We start from the raw sequence: 23,479 nt of genomic DNA, 5'->3' as shown, positions 1-23,479 counted from the left end.
GCCGTACACTTATTACCAGCTTCACTTACTCTAACCAGATTTACTTTATTTAATTTCCGGTTTAATGAAATCATATTTTGCATTTTAAAGTCACCATGATGGTGGTTAGCGTTTGCTTTAGTTGTGCTCTTGACCCTTGACTTCTTAATATAAAATTTTCTCTGGCTGCTATAATTGTGTGTTTATAAAACTCTGTTGTTGTAGCTAAAAAAGCCATGAGAAAATGAGATCAGGTGATGTTGGCTGTTTATTGATGATGATGACGATGATATCATGATGTAAATGCCTGAAGCCCTGATCTTATTCAGTGTCTTATGTTCTGATTATATAGGACTTGCGGTTTCAAAACTGTTTTATTCATAACAGAAGTCATTTGATTCTACAGCATGTCTAGCAGTTCTGTTTATCAAATAATGTACTTGGTTTTTAAAAACTATTTAGTGCACAAAACCCTGTCATCTATGGCATTACTTAGACGCACACAGACATCAAGAAACAGCGTATTAATCTCAACAATGGTGACAATCGAACAAAATATCCAGATAATCAGATCAACTCCAGGTGCATAATTTATTAAAGCTGCAATGCATGCTGGGAGATTTTGGTGAGTTTTGATTGGTGGTACCCAGCATGCACTGCGGCATGAAGCATTTCATTGATTGTCACCATTGTTGAGAGTCATACACTGATTCTTGATGACTAAGTAATAATGTAGAGGAAAATGTTTAATGCACTAAATGTTTTTAAAATCCATTATAGTCTTCGATAAACAAAATTGCTCTAATGCTGTAAAAAATAAATAGATTCTATTGTAATACGTCATAAAAACCATAAATTCTATATAATCAAAACATTTGACACTGAACACGATTAGGGAATCAGGCATTTACATGATGGTATTGTCGTCATCATCTATAAACAGCCAACATCCCCTGACCTTATCTTCTCATGACTATTTTGCCTATAACAAGTATAGCAGCCAAAAAACTTTTATATTAAAGAGTGAAGGGTCAAGAGCACAACTAAAGCAAACGCTAACCACCATCATGGTGACTTTAAAATACAAAATCTTAATGATTTCATAAAAATGGAAATTATATAAAGTAAATCTGGTAATAAGTGTACGGCCATGCGTTTCACCTTTTTGTTTGGCAAAATGACATCAGCAGAGGTCAAACTCTTGACGTCAAATTGACATCAACACTTTGAAGTCAATATGACTTTCATTTTTGACCTATTCCTTGACCTAATTTTGACATCAAGGTGCCCGCTGGGAAATAGAACAGCACATTCATATTTTACATAACAGATATCTACAATGCAAATTTTATTGCACTACTCTTTGAACTGATTAACCATTTACAATCCAAAGTTGTGAATTGAGTAAAAAAAATTAATATTGCATAAAATATCACCATTTCTATTCCATGTGTTCAAGAGAACAAAATCACCACTTCCTGAAAAACTGTCTCAAAACATCAGTAATAAAAATGGAAGCAGCTGCAACAAGAGAAGCCTGTGGCTCATTTTTGTGCATAAAAATAATTGCTACTCAAAGCTCAGATGAAACCCAATAATAACCCAGTCAACACATGATCACAGTGACATCACACCATTCTCATAGGTGATGCTCACAGTGTCAGTAATATATGAGCTCATTGTGAATTCAAAATGTTGAGCAGGTTGAGAGGAGGCGGTTCAAATATCAGTCAACAGATTTTTCTTATAAGAACGTTCTCCAAACATACAACTGACTTCAGCCACAGCCTTAGATTAAATAAAAGAAGACATTAAATCTGTGAAGATCTCAGCAGAGGAGGATTAAACAACTTCACAAACAGCATTACCAGCTTCACTTAATACTAACCAGACTGACTTTATTTCTGTCAGACGTCTACATTAGTTCTTACAGGAAGTAGAATGTCCCCCCAGTGACCGATATTTGAATCGCCTCCTCTCAACCTGCTCAACATTTTGAATTCACAATGAGCTCATATATTACTGACACTGTGAGCATCACCGTATGAGAATGGTGTGATGTCACTGTGATCATCACATGATCTCACGTGTTGACTGGCAGGGACGCGCGGCAACAAACAAACTAGCCAAATATTAAAAATAAAATGATTACAATATAAAAGATTAATATTATGTGCATAAAATATGGTGGAATCCGTCCCGTAGATGGTGTTCTTGCGCTTTAACCTTGCGCACAAGCAGATCCGTTTCCTCTCTGGAGAAGCGTTCAGTCTTTCCGCTTGCAAATTGCGTCATGTAAATAGCGAATCCGCCATGACGTGAGCGCAACTGACTTTTAAAGGGAATGAGAGATGAGACTCTGATTGGTTCATTGCATGTAAAGCCCAAAACACACCCATTACTCATTAAGAGAATAGAGACGACCCTTTTGGACCATGCGCCGCATGCACTGACCATTTTACCCTTCGTTAAACTAGCAAAAGTGGATTCGGACATGACCTAAGTGCACTTGCGCTGTGCGCTTTAGACCATGCACTTATATTGTTAAAATAGGGCCCTAAAACTTCAATTTCAGAAACTCAACTTACGGGGCATCCTTCATCCAGTGTTATATGTATATCTGCAATGACAGAATGAAGACAATAATAAAATACATCTACGTCAGACAAAACTTTAGAAAATAATCTCATAAAGTTCTATCCATTTATATTGTGTTTTATTCATTTTGAACTTAGTCCAGAGTAGAAGTCAGTGTCTCACTTTAAAGGGGCATTCCACCCATTTGAACATTGTTTTTTATTTAAAGTGGGTCATATATGTAGTCGAAATGTAAAATAAATTTTGAATTTGGTGCCTTCGTGACCGAGGAAAGACAAAAAATAACTTCAGGACGCATTTGTATGAAAGACAACAACTCCCACAATGCACCACATTGCACAGCTCCGCAAGCCACTCCCACTAATCCAGAAAGCGCATATCTGCCTATAAGAGAAATCACTCTTCCGTCTACAAGGCTAGCTACCACCAGAGCTTGAAATTAATTTCACATTCACACAAAATGTCTAGTTAGTTGGCGAACTCATTACTCCTCGTTTGTATTTCTTTCGAAAAGGTGAATTATTGCATGGTACCTGGATGTTCAGTCAGAACATATGCGGTGCGAAACTAGGATAGTTCTCAACACAAACGTCCGTGTCCTCGTCTGATTCAGAGATTTCGTCCAGGAGAAATTGTCATCGTTGAAATTCTTTGCCGCAGACGGTCTCTATCTCTGTGTTCGTAGTTGCATCTTACAGTCTATGAGTTGCATAGTGAGATCACCGGCGCCACCAGTCCGCCCTAACTCTAGCCAGTCCGGGCTCCTCGTCCGCGGCAGGCAGGTCTTCTGCCTCGGCTGCTCTTCGCTATAATGCGGCTTGTAAAGGTAGCCACAAACACCTGATTCAAGCATCAGACTTCCGAAATCCTCTTCTTCTATATCATATTGAGCACTCTCCTCCGCTATTGTCATAACTTTACATCTGTCTCCACAGCGCCTGTTAGCTTAGCTTCAAACAAGATGGAGGATATTGCTTTCAGTTTCAGAGAGTAAAGTCCCACCCACTGATCTGTAATAGGTCTGTAGCGTGAGCGGGTCCCGCCCCCTGGGAAAGATGAGGAACTAGTGCTTGTAGTCTCAACAGAAATCCCCCCCTCTTACACTTCCTCCTACAATGACGCAAAATGACGATTTTTGCGTCATTGTAGGAGGAAGTGTAAAAGGTAAATAACGGATTTCTCCCGTCTCAGGGGAAAATGAGAGAGTGTTGCACGACCATTCAATAGTATGACTGGGTTTCTAACAATGCAAAGCTTAATGCAAATGGGTGGAGTGTCCCTTTAAACGGTTATGATGTTTCTCCATTAGGAGCTGAACTGAAGTTACCAGCACATAAAACTATCAGTGATAAATCACTGCGCTAAACAAGATTAATAGATTAGCTGAAGTCAGAATTAAAGAAAAGAAATTATCAAAAATAAAATGATGGATGCAACCATAAATGTGGGAATGAAGAGACATTGCCTGTGGAATTATTATAATTTTTTATATATATATATATTTTTTTCAGATCTACAAATTCACATTTCACAAACACACACACACACAATCCAGTAGAGGAAACATCATTACCAGCTGAAGTCGTCTCTGATGTGACTGTTGTATCGGTGACGCTGATGTCAGTAACATCTGAAAAAAAGATGAATATTAATACATTTACAAATGCAAATAAATTTGTACAACACAGTATGAGAAATATTGGCCAATTTATATTTCTATAGCAATGACTTGGCAATGTTTATGCTTAAGGCTTGGTCACATAAATTCAACCTTTATGTGACCTTATGACCTTATTTATGTTTCCAACCTTTATGTAAATTCAACCTTTATGTGACCATATGACCTTATTTATGTTTCCAACCTTTATGTTAATTCAACCTTTATGTGACCTTATGACCTTATCTATGTTACCAACCTTTATGTAAATGCAACCTTTATGTGACCTTATGCTTAAGGCTTGGTCACATAAATTCAACTATAGTTGAATTGATTTAAACTTTTCTGAAGATGATGAAGAAAACTACAAATAAAGTAGTAAAGGCGCTGCGTCATATCATTACGCCTGCTGGACTCATGGTACGGCAGCAAAGTTTCTTGATTATTACGCAGGAATGAGAGTATAGTTCCTAGCCATATCAGCCTAGAAAATCGCAACTTTTCATTTTCCGTCGGTCTTAGTACACGATGTAACTACAGAAGAGTCAAAAATATCGAAACTCTTTGGTCATTTTTTTGAGAGACATGCTAATGGTCTTGTCTGATTCAATGATCTATGCTAAACTATGCTAAAAGTGGTACCGCCAGAACCGGAGTTCGGCTGAATGGATTTGAAAACGTTAAAACTCAACTGTTTAACTCTGGGGGAGTTGTAAAATGAACCTATTTTCAAAAAAAAAAAAAGTGGAGTATCCCTTTAACATTGGAGTTTTTGCTGGATTATTTGTTTTGGTTGAATGTAAAAATATAATTTTTGGGATAATTGAATTGAATTAACTTAATTGTTTTGGACAAAATTAAGACTGTTAATCTTATTTAACTAAACGGCATTGGATTAACGTTATGTCATTAACTTAAGTTAATTTAAATAAATAATGTTACATAAATCCAACGAAACCTAGTTACGTGGAACCTGTTGACATAAAAAAGTTAATTAAAGCCAACATAGCATTTTTTTTTTTTTTTAGTGTGATAGTCTGAAGTTCAAAAGGTTAGGCCTGCTGGTTCAATACTGGTTTTTGACAAGTGATGATTGTGTGACTGTTAGTGTATGAGAGAACTGCTGAGTGGTACAAGGCGGCAGATTCAATCTTTTCAGCATTGTATTACTTTTGTGTTGTTATTTTGGTCGAGAATAGGATATCGGTGTGTGGATGTCAAATTGATGTCCAGTTTTGACGTCAATTTGATTTGCATTTTAACCTGTTTTTTTTATGTCGATGTTTGACATCAATTGAATGCATTTTCAACATCAATTGCCCACTGTTCAGACTGTCAGTCCAAATCCGAATTTTGTGCATGTCCGATTGATATTCGATCAGAATTAGCTGATGTGAACAGCAAAAAAAAAAAAAGAAAAAAAAAAAAGAAATGCCTTTAGCCTTGAAAACCTATTAAAATCACATTTCTGGAAATCCGTTTCAGTCTGACTGCTGTGATCAGATTTCACGTGGTTTATGTGACTCTCATAAAATGTAAACGTCAGACGTTGTTATAGGAAACATGCTGAGAGTCACTGCCGAAACAATGCTGTATTGTTGCAAAGTGCCGGATGAGCAGAAAGTGACAATATAGCAGAGACATATTTTGAAACTGCGGAGACAACAGTGCAGAATAAAGTTGCTCATTCCAGCCTCCGGTTCTGCTTCTGCCACAGAAGACGTAGTAGTCCAGCGCACGATACACATTTCCATGTTGTAAAACTTAAATAAGACATCTGTATTGCAAAATCCCCCATGTTGTTGTATTTGGAGTATACCATCGACGCAACGTCATTGTAGGGCTGGGCGATATATCGCATGACATTGTTAGGCGCATCTCGTCAGTAAAGCCGGTTCCTTGATTAGTAGTAAATCGCCATCACCTGCTTTCAGATGGAGCGGCATTTACAACACACAACCGTAGTTAACTGACAAGCTGACGATGGCGATTTATTACTAATCAAGGAACCGGCTTTACTGACGAGATGCGCCTAACAATGTCATGCGATATATCGCCCAGCCTACGTCATTGCCATTGAAAACACTGCAGATATTCCAGAAACAATCAGAACACAGACACATTCTTCATCTTTAAATATAGACGGACATGGAAACACAAATATCATGAGTGTGTAGAAAGAGCTCATATAATTACCTGCACAGTATGCTGAAAAACACAAAGTTGGACTGACCAGCTCATAGACATAATAATTGCCTGGACAGGCTTTGACTTTAATGGGAAAAGACCCGAAATAGCAGCAGTAACTCGCAGCGTAACCGCAGAAATCTCGAGTGACGACTCCATCTGTTACTGTTGGGTGTCCACCACGTATCCACAGTGCGATATCAGTGCCACAGCTGTACTTAGCAACACATGTGTCTGGGATATGAGCGCTCATGTTGTTAATGAAGAGACGATACCAGCCGCTCCAGGAGACAGACGTGTCACACATGTAGGAGGAGACATATGTATTATTGATGGATCTCCATGGATTGTCCAGCACAGTGTAGTTGTAGCAGGGGTCTGCAGAGAGATAAACTTATGAAAATACCAAAGTGAAGTCATACACTCTCAGAAAATAAAGTACATAATTGTACCTTTAGGGGTACAATGGCTTGTCACTGGGGCTGTACCCTCAAGGGTACAATATTGTACCTTAACCTTTAAAAGAAACGGTACATATTATGTACCTTTTAATGCATTTTGACCCTCGAAAAGCTACATATATGTACCTTGAGGTCCAATAATAAGCCCTATGGGGTACACTGTCAGAAATAGGGGTAGAGTAGGAGTCCATTTCTGTTCCACAAGGTACAATACACTAATGTACCCCATAGGGCTTATTATTGGACCTCAAAGTACATACAGTATATGTTCCCAAGCACTAAAAGGTATATGTACCATTTCTTTTAAAGGTTAAGGTACAATATCAAGAGACAGCCTCTGCTAAGCCAATTATTTATTTATTTTTGTAAAAGATGTTGTTTAAAGGTTTTAATGATACCTTAATTATTTAAGGTAGATTTGAACTTATCACTATATTTGAGTAGCCTTGAAGTAAAGGAAATAAAAGTTTTGTAAGTCAATTTTCTGATATTAAATCATTGTAACAGCAAAAACTCCAATAAATGAACTCTCCTGGGAGTTTAAATGGCTCCAGACTCAAGAGTGTTAAAGTGTTAAAATATGAGTGTTAAATTAACACTCAAGAGTGTTAAAGTTAATGAGATAATTAAGTGATTAATTTAGTGATGATTGAGCATTATTGAAGACACCTGATGTTAACAAGCAGAATCACTGAAGGAGAAAATCACAAATTGTAAGCCACCATTATGGCGATCATTGTTTGCTTTAGTTGGACTCTTGACCCTTATATGTTTACTTTAAAATCTGTTTGTCTGCTGTATCTGAGTTATAACAGTCACATGAACAAAGAAAAGTGTGATCTGATAGTGTCGATTATGTTTTGATATAATCATGCTGTGATCTGAAAAATGAAACTTATTGAGATAGTTTGGTTTAACTTGTTAGCAGCAGCTCTGTGATTCTACAGCATATGATCATCAGTGTTTTTCTTATAATCCAAAATATTTAATAAATATTGTTCTGATCAAAACACTTTCAAATGAATTTATTTAGAAACACAGACATCAATAATCAGCCTGTGAATCTCAACAATGGTGACAATAATAAAGCATGTTGCAGTGGCTGCCACCAATCACAACTCATTAATGGCTCCCATCATGCATTGCGGTATGAATCAATTATGATCTGAATTGTCAATGTAATTTACTTTTCCTAATTGAATATTCTGCTCGTCACCATTGTTGAGATGCATTGACTGAATCTTGACGTCTGTGTGTGCCTAAAAGAAAGTTGTTTTTTTAGAAATCCTTTATATTATATCTAAAATTCTGGATATTTATGCAGAATAACAGTTATGCTGTAACCAACAACATAAATCAAAACCATAAAGTTCAAATGATGATTGTCATAATATAACCAACACCATCAGATCACTTTTTTTATTTGTTCATCTGGCAGTTATAACTCAGATACAGCAGCCAATCAAAATCTAAAGTAAACATATAAGGGTCAAGAGCCCAACTAAAGCAAACAATGATCGCCATAACGGTGGCTTACAATTTAAGATTTTCTCCTTCAGTGATTCTGCTTGTTAACATCAGCTGTCTTCAATAATGCTCAATCATCACTCAATTAATCACTTAATTATCTCATTAACTTCAACACTCTTGAGTGTGGACTCATATACACTCCCAGGAGTGTTAATTTAACACAGGAGTTTTTGCTGTGTACAAAGAGCCGTAGTTAACTGACAAGCTGAGCCATATCGCATTAATTATCGCTGGCGATACGTCTGCGATATTAATGCGATATTGCTCAGCTTGTTAGTTAACTACGGCTCTTTGTAGTAAATGCCGCTCCATCTGAAAGCAGGTGATGGCGATTTACTACTAATCAAGGAACCTGCTTTACTGACGAGATGCGCATAACAATGTCATGCGATATATCCCCCAGCCCTACTTCCAGCCACAGCAAAATCAACTGGAGATAAAAGAAGACATTAAATATCTCAAGATCTCAGCAGAGAAGGATTAAACAACTCCACGAACAGCATTACCAGCTTCACTTATTATTAACCACTTTGACTTTATTACTGCCATTCGTCTACAGATGATCTTATTAGAATTAACAAAGGTTTAGAAGTTGATGATTTGAGTTTCATTTAAGGTCACCATGATGGAGATCAGTGTTTGCTTTAGTTGAGCTCTTGGCCCTTGACTTTTACATGTAAGATTTTCTTTGGCTGCTATAATTAAGTGTTTATAAAACATATTTGTTATGGCACAAAAGGCAAGGAAATATGGAGCTTATAATATGACAAAATGATTTGAGTTTGAAATGTGTAAATTTGAACTATTTGCGAGTGTAATCTAACAAAATGGAATTTTAAGTAGTAGTTCAAATAGTTGTGAATTTGATTTTTTTTTTAAACGAATATTGAACATCTGAAATTTAACAAATTGAAATGTTTTTATGGCTGAATTTTATAGATGTATTTTCAAACAGCTAGTTTTTTTGTTCTGAATTCTTATACTGCAAAAATTCAGTTTAAAAAAATACAGATTAAAATTTTCAAGATGAAGAAATTCAGAACTTCAATCTCAAAAATTCTAACTCAAAAATTCAGATCTTACAGAAAGTAGGTCACAGGTCATCCACAGGGAAGAGTAAAGGATGTCAGATAAGTCAAACAGAGCATTTTGGCTGCACTGCAGTAGTTTTCTTCCGCAAACGCGGTGGTGGTTCAAGAGAATCCGTGTATCTTTTATAAAGCTATAAAGCTCAAAGTTCAATGCCAAGCGAGATATTTTATTTAACAGAAGTTGACTACAAAAAACGGCTCGATTGGACTACACCCCTCTACTTCCTTCTTTAATGATGTCACTAGAACCGTTTCTTGACTAACCTCCGCCCACAGGAATGCTCCCTCAACTCTACTGGCTACTTGCGCACTTCTTATAACTTAGGCTACTGTGTTTACTCAGCTCTTATGGTGATTTTCTGAAGTAAAACTGACGCATCATCTTTTGTGTGATGTACAATAAACTTTATTAAACTCATCAGTACATGTTTGATCATCATTCAGACAGCAGACTTGTAGGCTATTAATAAATAATGGATACATAGCCTACAAGCAGATGACAAAAACGTTATAATAACCGTAATTAAACTACTAAACCATACCTGTTTCATCTCTATACAGCACTCTGACTCTGTAGGCATTATTGTCCGACTCGAAATGAACGCCGTTACTGAGAGTTTCTGATATTATCATCATTCCATGAGATGAATTTGTCCTGACAGACTGAGCGCGAGCTCATGAAGCTCCGCCCCCTGGGTCGTCCAGCAGCACCTCATTTGCATTTAAAGGGCACACACTGAAACAGCTCGTTTTTCTGAGCCCCAAAAAATGTCAATTTAAACATGCTGTAAAAAATGATCTGTTGGGTATTTTGAGCTCAAACTTCACATACACACTCTGGGGACATCAGAGACTTATTTTACATCTTGTGAAAAGGGGCATAATACGGGACCTTTAAGTTTTGTAAGCTCCATGCAACTGCTGCAGCGGACTATTATTAGGCTACTAGAATATTAGAAATAGCCATGTTGTGACCATCAGATGATATGAAGGATTTTACAAATAGTTGTGCCCAAAAAGTTTCACGGAAAAGGTATTGCATTACTAAGACTCACACAGACATCAAGAATCAGCATATGAATCTCAACAATGGTGACCATTAAAAAATGATTCATGCTGCAATGCATGCTGGGTACTAGCATAATACAAAACTTATCCATGGCTCCCAGCATGCATTGCAGCATAAATCATTTTTTAATGGTCACCATTGTTGAGATTCATATGCTGATTCTTGATTACTGTGTAAGTCAGCATGATACCATAGAGGTTTTTAAAATCTGATTGTCACAACAATGGGCCTTACAGCAGAATCAGTTCTATTATAATGAATAATACAAGTAATACATCACCTGTCTAATCAGAGATTAGGCTCTGGAAAAGTTCAGAGAATCAAGTCACTAAATTATGATTTTTATCATCTAAACACAACCACATGCTCTTTTTTTTTCTTTTTTTTTTTTGGCGTATGTGCCATAACAAATGTGTTTTATGAACACTCAGTTACAGCAGACAGAGGAAAAACTGGTGTTATAAAGTCAAGGGTCAAGAGCCCAACTAAAGCAAACACTGATCACTATCATGGTGTCTTTAAATGAAACTCAATAAATCATTAGCATCCAACCCTCTGTTCATTTTCAATAACAACTTCTGTAGACACATGACAAAAGTCAAACTGTTTAGTAATAAGGAAGCTGGTAATGCTGTTTGTGTAGTGGTTTAATCCTCCTCTGCTGAGATCTTTAGAGATTTAAACGTCTATCTGAGTTGATTTCATCTAAGGCTGTGGTTGGAAGTCAGTTGTAGTTCTTTTGTTTCTCTTTCCTTCATTGATTCTGCTTGTTAACAGCAGGTGTTAATCACTAATGCTCAATAATCACTTAATTAATCACTTAATTTCTTAACTGGAATGTATATCTACTTTTAGTAAACTCAACTGAAATAAGTTCAGAGTACTCATAACTATTGTTTATAAACGTAATTGAATTGAGGCAATCGGTTTCCTCAAATGAAATGAGTTAGCTTAACTTGTTGGGTTTTACAGTGAATTAAGGTAATCGGTGTCCTCAAATGTAATAAGTTAGCTTAACTTATTGAATTTGACTTTGTGTGTGACATTGTGAGCTAACAGTAACTGCAAGTGCTCTGAGTTCATTTAAAGTTTGTCATTTCACTGTTTTTACTCAAAGTGAAGTTTCAGCTATATAAAGTATTTAAATGCAGTGTAAAGTTTAATTGTGTATTAAGAAATATTATTGTTTTAGTGAACTCGATAAAAATAAGTTCAGAGTACTCATAACTATTGTTTTTGTAAACTTAATTGAATTGAGGCAATCGGTTTCCTCAAATGAAATGAGTTAGCTTAACTTTTTGGGTTTTACAGTGTAAGTTGAGAGACCATTGTGTCAGTTGTTCTACGATCAACTTAGGCTTAAGATGCTTTTGGGAAATGCAGCCCTGATCTTATACATACATTAGAAAATATTGCAGAAAATATTTTTTCACATTATTCAGTAAATAAGCCAATAGAAACACAGTGTGTAACATTACCAGGTGAGATGGTCACTGGTGTGACAGTTGTAGGGCTGGTGTTAATGCTGCCAGTGTCTGAAAGTTTGGATGAATAGTGATTAATGAACAGAGACACAAATATCATGAATGTGTAGAAAGAGCTCATCCCAGCGGGCATCTTGATTCACTGATTCAGATTGATTGATTCAGATTCTCTACAAAAGTAAATCTGGTTAGTGTAAGTGAAGCTGGTAATAAGTGTACGGCCATGCATTTCACCTTTTTGTTTGGCAAAATGACATCAGCAGAGGTCAAACTCTTGACATCAAATTGACATCGACACTTTGACGTCAATTTGACTTTCATTTTTGACCAATTTCTTGACGTAATTTTGACATCAATTTGGTGTCATATTGATGTTAAATTGACATCAAATGCCCACTGGGATGTGAATATAATTACCTGCACAGTATGCAAAATTGCAGTCAGTTGGCCTAACCAGCTCATAGACATAATAATTGCCTGGACAGGCTTTGACTTTAATCGGAAAAGACCCGTGAAAGCAGCAGTAACTCCCAGCGTTACCACAGACATCTCGAGTGACGACTCCATCTTCCACTGTTGGGTGTCCACCACGTATCCACAGTGCAATAACAGTGCCACAGCTGTACTGAGCAACACATGTGTCTGGGATATGAGCACTCATGTTGTTAATGAAGAGGCGATACCAGCCGCTCCAGGAGACAGACGTGTCACAGTTGGAGGAGGTATCTGTATTATTGATGGATCTCCATGTATCGTTCAGCACAGTGTAGTTGTTGCAGGGGTCTGCAGAGAGATAAGCTGTTATGGAAATATATTAAGAAATTAACAAGTTTCAACAACAAAAAAAAACTTTCTTTTTTTTGCTAATTCGGAGTAATTGATTTCGATCCACAATTATTATTTTTTATCTTACACTGTTAACCCTTTCAACCCCACAGGAAAATCCACACTACAAAGAATAAAAAATAGCATTAACGCAGTGTTGCAGTGAGATAATTAAGGGAATATGTAAGTGATTGTTGAGCATTAGTGATGAACACCTGATGTTAATAAGGAAGGAGAAACACACAAACAGAAAATAGAGAAACACAAGAACTACAACTGACTATCAGCCATTACACATTAATATACTTATTATTAACCAGTATGACTTTATTTCTGTCATACATCTACAGAAGTTGTTATTGAGATGTTTAATTGAAAATGTTTGGTTTGAAGTTACCATTATAGAGATCAGTGCTTGCTTTAGTTGGGATGCTGATGCTAAAACATTAATGTTCATTTGACTGTTATAAATCAATAACAGCAGACAAACAAAATTTAAAGTAAACATATAAGGGTCAAGAGTCCAACTAAAGCAAACAATGATCGCCATAACGTTGGCTTACAATTTGAGATTTTCTCCTTCAGTGATTCTGCTTGTTAACATCAGGTGTCTTCAATAATGCTCAATCATCACTAAATTAATCACTTAATTATCTCATTAACTTTAACACTCTTGAGTGTTAATTTAACACTCATATTTTTTGCTGTGTAGTAAATGCCGCTCCATCTGAAAGCATCTGAAAGCAGGTGAAGGCGATTTACTACTAATCAAGGAACCGGCTTTACTGATGAGATGCGCCTAACAATGTCATGCGATGTATCGCCCAGCCCTAAAAGAAACAATCGTAAACTGGTTTCACTCTCGGTGGCTGGAAGTCAGTTGTAGTTCTTGTGTTTCTCTTTTTTCTGTTCTTGTTTCTCTGTCCTTCAGTGATTCTGCTTATCAGGTGTTCATCAGTGTCTCAATTCACTCACTTCTTTTCATTCACTCTGTCAAGTGGACTATATTAGTGAACTAATGTAGGGAATAGTGAATGAGGGTATAGGGTGTGATTGGGCAAACAGCCTCTGAGTGTTGATTTTGCATAGCAAAATCCCCAGTGTTAAATTAACACTCCTCAGTCTACATACGTGTCCACACTACAGGGTGTTAAAATGAACACTGAAGCAGTCTTGAAGTTAATGAGATAATTAAGTGATTAATTAAGTAATGAATGGTCATTAGTGGTGACACTGAATGTTAATAAGCAGAATCATTGAAGGAAAGAGAAAAACAATAAAAGAGAAACATAAGAACTACAACTAACTTTGTGCCATTACACAATATTGCACTTAATATCACCAATTTGACTTATCTGTCTTACATCTACTTGAGATTCAACAGAAGTTTAGACGGTAATGGTTTATGGAATTTTTCGTTTCAAGTCACCATTATGGTGGTCAGTGTTTGCTTTAGTTGATGATAGTGTTTCTCTGACTGTTCCAACTTTGTGTTTATAAAACATGTGTTATTGCAAGAGAAAACATGACCTGCTCACAATATCGTCGCTGTCCGATGAAAACCGCGTATGTCCATTTTGCCGATTTTGAGATTTTTCGATGGATAGAATGTCCAGGTTCATTTCCGTATACAGTATGCTTCACATATCTAAATGACCAATGAAAAGTTGTGAAATCATGTCATCTGATTTTCACGTATATCCATTTGGTGTCAAAGCTGTCAATCATGCCGCGTATCTCCCGCCCTGTGGAGGCATCTCGCGGTCTAAGCGTCTCTGGAAGCTCAGCATTGGATAGCCGAATAACTCTGTGAGGTAAAGTATCAGCAAACGTTTGTTTTTGACAACTGTTCAAGTTTATTATATATTCGCAATATATTCACAACTGTTATTTACCGGTAAATGGTCTAGACGAAGTAATTGTCACTGTTTATTGCGGAGATGTTAACGCACGGGTCTGTTAACTTAAGCAATACTTTTAAGGTAGTCTAATATTTTTCGGACTAATAAATTACTGACACAGTAAAGGGTAGATTTAAATAAAGAATAACGAATTTTAAATAAAGAAAAACAAAATTTAAATAAAGAAAAAAACTAAATTTAAAAAAAAGAAAAAACAAAATTTAAATAAAGAAAAAACAAAATTTAAATAAAGAAAAATGACATTTAAATAAAGAAAAACGAAAATTAAATAAAGAAAAACCCAAAATTTAAATAAAGAAAAACGAAATTTAAATAAAGAAAAACGAAATTAAGTTAAATTAAAAACGAGATTAATTTAGATTGATAACGGGTAAAAAGGCTAATAGCCTACATGTTGGGTCCGTGTACTTTTTTGTTCATTCATTATTCTATTTCGGAATGAAAGATGAAATGTAAAAAAAAGGGTGCAGCTTGTTTTTTTTGTTTAAAGGAAAAAAACAGAAATGGCTGTATTTTTTTTTTTGTATATATCATAGCCTACTTTGTTATGATTTTAGTATTATAATGATTAATAAATGCACACACAATTATCCATGAACTTGATTTGAAGCCTTTCAACTTGTGTGTGCAAAATGCAGAATTAAATGAATGTGCAGCAATTTGTACAAATAGAGTCTGTAGGTCTGAAAAGTGAACAGCACGAGTAATAGGATGCACAATTTGAGATGGGTCAGACATGATTTTGACCACTTCATTAAGTTTTGTAGAAAGCCTTTTTTTTTAAGTGAATTTCGTTTTGTATAAATTATCTTAATTTTAATCAATTTTTCATCAACCAATTGCCTGGAGTGAATTTAATAAATAAGAAGCAAATATATAGCAGACAATATAATCATGGAGGCGCCCGCGCGGTCACTTGCATTGCACGTTAACTGGAGCGCATCTCATCCTAACTTAACGAAACTCAGTGTATGCCTCGCACAGACATGAGAAAGACATCAAATACACAAAGCTTGAAAAGTCTTTAAGCGAAATAATTCAAAACGAAAAGAAAAAGGCTACTCTCTTATTATGTATGATTATATGATCATAGCCTAGCCTATTTTGTGAATTGTTCATTCCCGGTTGGCACACATTTTGCTGCCCTTACAAAAGTGCCGCTCTAGGCAATTGCCTAGTTCGCCTATATGGACGTGCCGGCCCTGGGGTCAGCAATGAGTGTATTGATTCATTGTCCCTTCATAGTTTGCAAGAGACATTTAATAAACTGAGACGTAGGCTATTTAATAAACTGAGCCTATTCATCTGTCAATATGAAACGCGACTTGGCCATTATAATTAATGATCGGAAGAACGCGTATCGACCACCGTTACTGTAAAATTTGCACGTATATCCATTTAAACTCGATTTTGGTCAAATGTGGATTATATCATTACACTGGCAAGAATATGGTTACATTTAAAGATGCCGTACCAAGTATGACAACGCTACGTTCAACTGCTTTTGAAATTACGGTGTTCTCTTACGAGAGGTCTCTCGTACTGCGTATATATTGAAGCCAAAAAATTATCCTTAATTTTGAATAATGCAAAACGCGGTGCAGCAGCATACAGACATAGGCAAGACGGCTCGCGCGCCTATTGGCTGTTCTGCGGCAACTGCAGCAGCCTATCGAGCGAGGCCTAGCGTGACGTCAGACCCAATGAGGGTGCTTCGCGCCCGCTGCGTCACGTCCCGCCGAAACGGGCGTGGCCTAGGCCTATAAATACGGCTCGCAGGCAGCTGATATCTGATTTTTTCATCCTTCAAGCGAAGCACACGCATCGCTGGATCCGGAGTGAAGCCGCGCCGTCTGAGGAAGCCTTTTCAGCGGGACAAGTCGTCACTGAAGTCGCTGGCCGCGCCGCCTTCAATCGCCTTCCCACTGCGCTATCCGGCGCTCATATCCTTTACACTCTGTGCTGTGTGTGTGTTCGCCGCTGCAACACAAACTTACTAAAAGAGCTTGCGTCTTTTTAAAGATGCCTTCCTGCGGCTCGTGCAGAGCCACACTCAGCGACGGGGACCGCCACGTGATCTGCGTTTCCTGCCTGGGTGAGGATCATGCAGCTCTCGCGCTCGCTGACGGCAGCTGCCCTCATTGCGAGCTATTGCCCATGGCGACTCTGCAGACTCGCCTGGCATCTTTCGCTGAGACTGCACCCCCGCCTGCCGTGGCACCGCGCCGTAAAAAGCGCCATGCTCAGCGGGTTCCGGAACCTTCTCCCAGCCGCCAAAGCTCGCCAGTTCGCCCGCCTGCTTCACCGGCTTCTTCAGCTTCTCTTCCTGACGGACAGCGGCCGCGGTCTGCCGCCGCCTCCGTCGACGAAGCTGTCGAAGAAGTCCCGCTGGGAGAAGATGATTCCTGCTCTATCCTGGCGTCAGGCAGTGAGGATTGGGCGAGCTCTGAGGATCTCGCGCCTCCTGCCCGCGCTGCGTCAGGTAAAAGAGCGGCAAGCCTCGGCCTCAAGTGGTCTACGCCTGAGCAGCCTGCTCACAACCGGCTGGATGGCTATTTTCTGCCCGGGGAGCGCGTTTCGCCTGTGTCCAGACCAGCGCCTTTTCTTCCTGAGCTTCACGAAGAAGTCGCTAAGTCCTGGGGCGCCCCCTACTCAGCTAGAATGCGTCCTTCTGTTTCTTTGGCATTCTCCGCCATTGACGATGCAAAGAACAGAGGTTACCATTCGCTGCCGCCGGTCGAAGAGGCGATAGCGGCCCACTTATGCCCGCCCTCCGCTGGGCGGCAGGCTAAGCTGGCGCTACCCTCTAAAGCTTGCCGCACGACGTCATCCCTGCTCCGCCGCGCTTTCTCTGCACACCATGGCCACGCTGCAGATTTTCCAGGCCGATCTCCTCCGAAAGCTGGACGAGAAAGGACCTGAGGCAATCTGCGTGCCAGACTTGAGAAGTGCTACAGACCTCGCTCTCCACGCTACTAAGTCTGCTGCACAGGCCATAGGACAGAGCATGGCCTCTCTCACCGTGACTGAGAGACATCTGTGGCTAACGCTCTCCGAGATGTCTGAGTCAGAGCGTGCCGCGTTCCTCGACGCTCCGCTTTCTCTCGCTGGCCTCTTTGGATCTTCCGTCAAGGATTTCGCGGAAAGATTCGCCGAGGTGCAGAAAGCGTCACAGGCCATGAAGCACTTCCTACTGAAGCGCTCCAGTTCTGCAGCAGGCCGTGCGAAACCGTCTGCTCAGAGCTCACAGCCTCAGCCTCCGCCCACCGCCGCCACTTCGCAGCGCCGACAGGCCCGAAGCGCGAGACCGCGCTCTCGCTCATCCAGCCGCCGCCCCGCTCCGCGTGGTCCACGGCCTAGGATTGCGGTGAAGCCTGAGGCTCCGAAGTCGTCCTAGCACGCCTAGGAAAACGACGGTGTTCGAGTCCCGCTTCGGCCGGACCTCCACCAAGTTCATCGCTCGTCCAGTTCCAGAAAATGCAACTGGTCCAGTGTATTTTGCAGTCAACAAGCCGGTCCCACTGCCCGCTTGCCTGCACACAAATGCTGTTTTCACGGCTACCCAGATAAATCCCAAAAAGAGTGTATTTTCTGGTGTCCCGGCCACGGCCGATGGTGTTATGTGTGTAAACAAAATGCCCACTGCCCAGTGCCCATTCCTACACACAAGCACAGCCCGTCACACAGGGCTCGCGCACATAAAATCGACTCAGATCGATTGCGCATTAAACGTAGAAAATGTGCCCACTACCCAGTGCCCACAAACACTACGTTGTACATGTCCCAAGGTTTCTGTAAAAACGAAACCAAGATGCATTCGCTCTGCTCAGGCGGGCAATGTTCTCAGTGTTGCAAATGTGCCCGCTATCCTGCGCCCACATCCACGCACAGACATGTTAGTTCCTACGGGAATCGCCCCTCCCCCTCTCGGTTGACGGCCGCAGAAGGGTCGAGCGCGGGCAATCTGCCCGCTGTTATCAGCGCGCCCCTTGCCTCAAATGTCACGAGCGCGATGCACACCGAAGCCTCTCTGTCGCTGACCGAACAGAACGCGCTTCGCATTCAACCCCTAGCTATCCATGCAGATGCATGGGCAAAGCTGCCTGGGGTTTCAAAGTGGGTGCTAGACATAATAAAAAGAGGCTATTCGCTACAGTTTCGCCGACGCCCTCGCCGCTACACGGCGCGCGTCGAAACCACGGTGAAAACAGAAGTAGCACATCTACTTCGAGCCGAAATTGTTAAACTATTGAGCAAAGGGGCCATAGAGCCCCTTTCTCAAGCTCAAAGCGAAGGAGGGCTATACAGCAGATACTTCCTGATACCGAAAAAAGACGGGGGTCTCAGACCCATACTAGATCTAAGGCAACTGAACAAAGTGCTTGCAAAGCGACAGTTCAGAATGCTCACGACCAGAAAAATCCTCGCGCAAATTCGCCGAGGAGATTGGTTTGTGTCAATAGATCCGAAAGACGCGTATTTTCAAATACAGATAGCGTCACGTCACAGGCGATTTTTGAGATTCGCCTTCGAGGGCCAGGCATATCAGTACACAGTCCTGCCGTTCGGCTTATCCCTAGCACCCCGTACATTTACGATGTGCATGGATGCAGTGCTCGCACCCCTCAGACTACAGGGCATGCGAGTACTGAACTACTTGGATGATCGGCTGATTTTAGCTCAATCTCACTCGGAGCTCATAGAGCACAGGACCATTTTACTCGATCACCTCGAGAATCTGGGTCTCAGAGTCAATTGGGCAAAAAGCTCTCTGTCCTCCAGGCAGATAATATCTTTCCTGGGCACAGAGCTGAACTCGCTGTCTATGATAGCACGCCTATCGCCACAGCGTACACTGGACATTCAGCGCGCAGCGAGCTCTTTCCGCTGCGGCGCATCTGTTCCGCTCAAGAAGTTTCAGAGGATGCTGGGTCTCATGGCCTCAGCATCATCAGTGCTTCAGCTGGGCTTGCTTCGCATGCGCCCACTGCAGTTCTGGCTGAAAAAGAGAGTGCCACGCGGGGCGTGGACCTCCGGTCTGCTTCATCTCAAGGTCAATCAGCACTGCATCACAGCTCTGGAACCTTGGAAAGCAAAAGACTGGTACCAATCAGGTGTAAGCCTGGGGACTTCCTTGAGAGTGAGGGTGGTGTCTACGGACGCATCCACCTCGGGATGGGGAGCGCTGCTCGAGGGCAGACCGTTCTTCGGCCTATGGTCAGAACGGGAGAAGCTTCTGCATATAAACTGCCTCAATGTTGGCAGTGGACAACGCGCTGACGCGTTTTTGTCCCCAAATACGAGGACACCACGTCCTGGTCCGCCTAAACTGCGGGGTGGCGGAGGTTCTCTCCTTCCTACAGGAGCTGTTGGATAAGGGCAGGTCCCCTTCCACGCTCAAAGTCTATGTAGCGGCCATAGCAGCGTTCTCAAAAACAACGCTCGGCCAGTCTATTGGAAGGAACGATTTAGTCATTCGCTTCCTTCGAGGAGCTAAGAGACTGAATCCTCCCAGACCTCCCACAGTCCCTATATGGGACCTTTCTACGGTGCTGGAAGCCATGAAAGGGGGCCCATTCGAGTGGTTGGAGACGATTGATCTTAAACACCTGTCTTTCAAGACGGCGTTGCTTCTGGCTCTCGCTTCAGTGAAGCGCATAGGGGACTTACACGCGCTCTCAGTAAGCGCGACGTGCATGGAATTTGGGCCGAATGACTCTAGAGTTATACTCAAACCTAAGCACGGTTATGTTCCTAAATCCCTCAATACACCGTTCAGAGCACAGGTCATTTCCCTGTCTGCCCTGCCGGTCACTGAAGGAAATATGGACGAAAGCTCCCTTTGCCCAGTCAGGGCGTTAAGAGCTTATGTGTCTCGCTCGTCTGTTTTCAGACAGACGGAGCAGCTCTTTGTTTCGTTCAGCGGGCGTTCTAAGGGACTAGCCGCTTCGAAACAGACCTTATCCAGATGGGTAGTGGACGCAATAGCGCTAGCTTACACAACCAAGGGCATGCAGTGACCGCTGGGTGTCAAAGCGCACTCCACGAGAAGCATGGCTTCATCGTGGGCATGGTCAAGTGGGATTGCCTTGCAAGAATTTTGTATGGCGGCAGGCTGGGCCTCTCCGTCTACATTTATAAGGTTTTACAACCTAGAGGTTCCCGCACTACAGGCCAGACTACTGTCGGTCTAGTATGGCCAAAATATCATAACTGGCGCTGTCAGTTATGCAGCTATTGAGTATTGCAATCCTTGCTCTATGCTGCTATAAGGAAGATAGTGGCTAACCCCCCTCTCTTCCAGGATTCCCTGTGAGTCCCCTGGGTGATTATGTACTGTATGAACTCCGGGCTGTCGCCCTTGAGTCTATGGTATCAGATCCCAGCACGCACGGCGTTTTACAGTAGGTTCCCCTAGCGTATTCTACGCAGTACGAGAGTATCTCTCGTAAGAGAACGTACTCGGTTACTAACGTAACCTCGGTTCTCTCTAGAGAGAGGAACGAGTACTGCGTATCCTGCCGTGCCTGCACGCGCTCTGGTTGCTTCGACTATGAAAAACCAGAGAAATAATGCCTGCGAGCGGTATTTATAGACCTAAGCCACGCCCGTCTCGGCGGGACGTGACGCAGAGGGCGCGAAGCGCCCTCATTGGGTCTGACGTCACTCTAGGTCTCGCTCGATAGGCTTAAGCAGTTGCCAGCAGACCAGCCAATAGGCGCGCGAGCTGCCTCGCCTATGTCTGTATGCTGCCGCAACGCGTTTTACATTAATACAAAATTAAAGGATATTTTTTTTGGCTTCAGTATTCTCGTGGAAAAGGATTTTCCCCTAGCGTATTCTACGCAGTACTCGTTCCTCTCTCTAGAGAGAACCAAGGTTACGTTAGTAACCGAGTACGTTTATTCTTTCACACACAGACACGCGATTCATATTTAGGCTAAACACTCTTTACAAATATGTACCCTTCATTCATCTCACAGAAACGCGAGTCATATTATAGAAATGCAATTCATCTTTTTGCGGTTTACAGGCCTACACTAACGTTATTCCATAACGTTATTCCACACTTGAGAAAATAAAACAGCCAACCTCACTCCTCAGCGCGATCTGCTGCTCATATCAGGAGATATTTCGCCTCATCAGCACTGTGGAAACTTTTCTCCATAAAGGCTATAATGTCTCACTCGCGACCATGCTCGCGACGCGCTTTGTTTACAGCTGATGTGGGGGCGTTTCACAGACTGAAATGGTTCTCAGAATTTGCATTTGAATAGCGCGCGCTCTCCGGGGAGTGGTCAAATTACTGTGAATCATCTCGTAATGAGGTCGACTGGAGTCGCTCTCTTTGTATACAGATTACAGAAACTAAGAATATTTGTTTTTTATATAAATGACTTCAATTAAAAGCTGCGATCTCAAGCTTTATGCCCGTGGGTCTGTTTGCCTGTTTGACTGAATTTTCGCGGAGTTATAGATCATTTTCGAACGCGTTTCAAACGGGAGTTTACTGACAGAGAGAAGGCAGAAATCGCATCATCTTATTTTTTCTTTATTTGTCAAAAAGCAAAACACTTTATTTTTATTGTGAGTATACAGAAAAAAAATAGAAACTGAACAGGATCGATTGATGTATTACACGAAAATGAAAGATCAAAATTAACAGAGCATTTAGTGTTTATTTTCATTGCTAAAAAAAAAAAACGAGCAAAACGCGCGGGCGCGTTTTTGGTCCCCAGAGGGTTAAAATAATAAGTTCAATAATGTGTAACGGCTCGAAGTCAGTAGTTCTTGTGTTTCTCTTTTTTCTGTTCTTGTTGTTTCTCTTTCGTTCAATGATTCTGCTGATTAACATCAGGTATCTTCAATAATGCTCAATCATCACTTAATTAATCACTTAATTATCTCATTAACTTCAACACTGTTTCAGTGTTAATTTTAACACCCTGTAGTGTGGACACATATGTACACTGAGGAGTGTTAATTTAACACTGGGGATTTTTCTGTGTAGGTTATAGTCTGTAATCATATCATTAACAATAAGTGCTTTTGAAGTAAGGGATCAAATATTCAGCAACCCAAGCTTTATCATTTGCTCATTTGTATTATATCTGTTTTTTATTTGTTGAACATCAATTAAATTTTTACCCTTAGATGGGTTTGGAAGTTTTTTTTGTATGTCCAAATTCGGGGAACAGACACAGTCTCTATATGATGATAGCTAGGTGAAATAGTCTCTATGTGATAGGATTTATCTGACCTTGGTGACGTGAGACAGCTAGCAGATGGTCGGTTTAGCCAGTCTGTCTGCTTCCTGACCTCTGTTAATTCTCACTAAGATCTTCTGAAGATGTCTGACAGAAATAGTCAAAGTATCTGTATTTTATGTCTGTGATTAAGGGCAGCACAAGTGTCTGAGCCATAAAGTCTTTCCTTCAGATCTAGTTTCTCTCATGATCCAGAGATATATGATTTACAGATGTGTCTTTCATGTTCATGATTTTTGGACAAACACAAACTGTCTGTGAGTTGCTTTGCAATTGCAAAAGGAAATTACATTGAAATTAACACGAGTTTTAATTTAATGCATCCTGAGAGTTTTTGGTCAAGAAACAGAATAAATTATATCTAAATGAGACCATAAATTATGTTGAAAATATATCCACAATGGCCACA

General features: G+C 40.5%; 1 protein-coding gene across 1 annotated transcript in view; it reads right to left on the bottom strand.

Moving 5' to 3' along the window:
- LOC311279426 (adhesion G protein-coupled receptor E1-like) overlaps nt 1-17,983 on the bottom strand; it is a gene marked incomplete at its 5' end in the record, with an annotated part of 35,294 nt that extends 17,311 nt beyond the window's left edge. Inside the window, 5 exons of the mRNA XM_084390923.1 lie at nt 6,468-6,799; nt 12,051-12,107; nt 12,597-12,839; nt 16,982-17,174; nt 17,825-17,983. Of these exons, the coding sequence (XP_084247049.1) occupies nt 6,468-6,799; nt 12,051-12,107; nt 12,597-12,839; nt 16,982-17,174; nt 17,825-17,983 (984 nt within the window). The remainder of the gene's footprint in view (nt 1-6,467; nt 6,800-12,050; nt 12,108-12,596; nt 12,840-16,981; nt 17,175-17,824) is intronic.
- Nucleotides 17,984-23,479: the final 5,496 nt, after the last annotated feature.

Source organism: Rutilus rutilus, assembly GCF_951802725.1.
Source record: "Rutilus rutilus genome assembly, chromosome: 2".
Taxonomy (NCBI): Eukaryota; Metazoa; Chordata; class Actinopteri; order Cypriniformes; family Leuciscidae; genus Rutilus; species Rutilus rutilus.
Note: the sequence above shows the minus strand (reverse complement) of the source record. Positions and strands in the feature narration are given on the sequence as shown.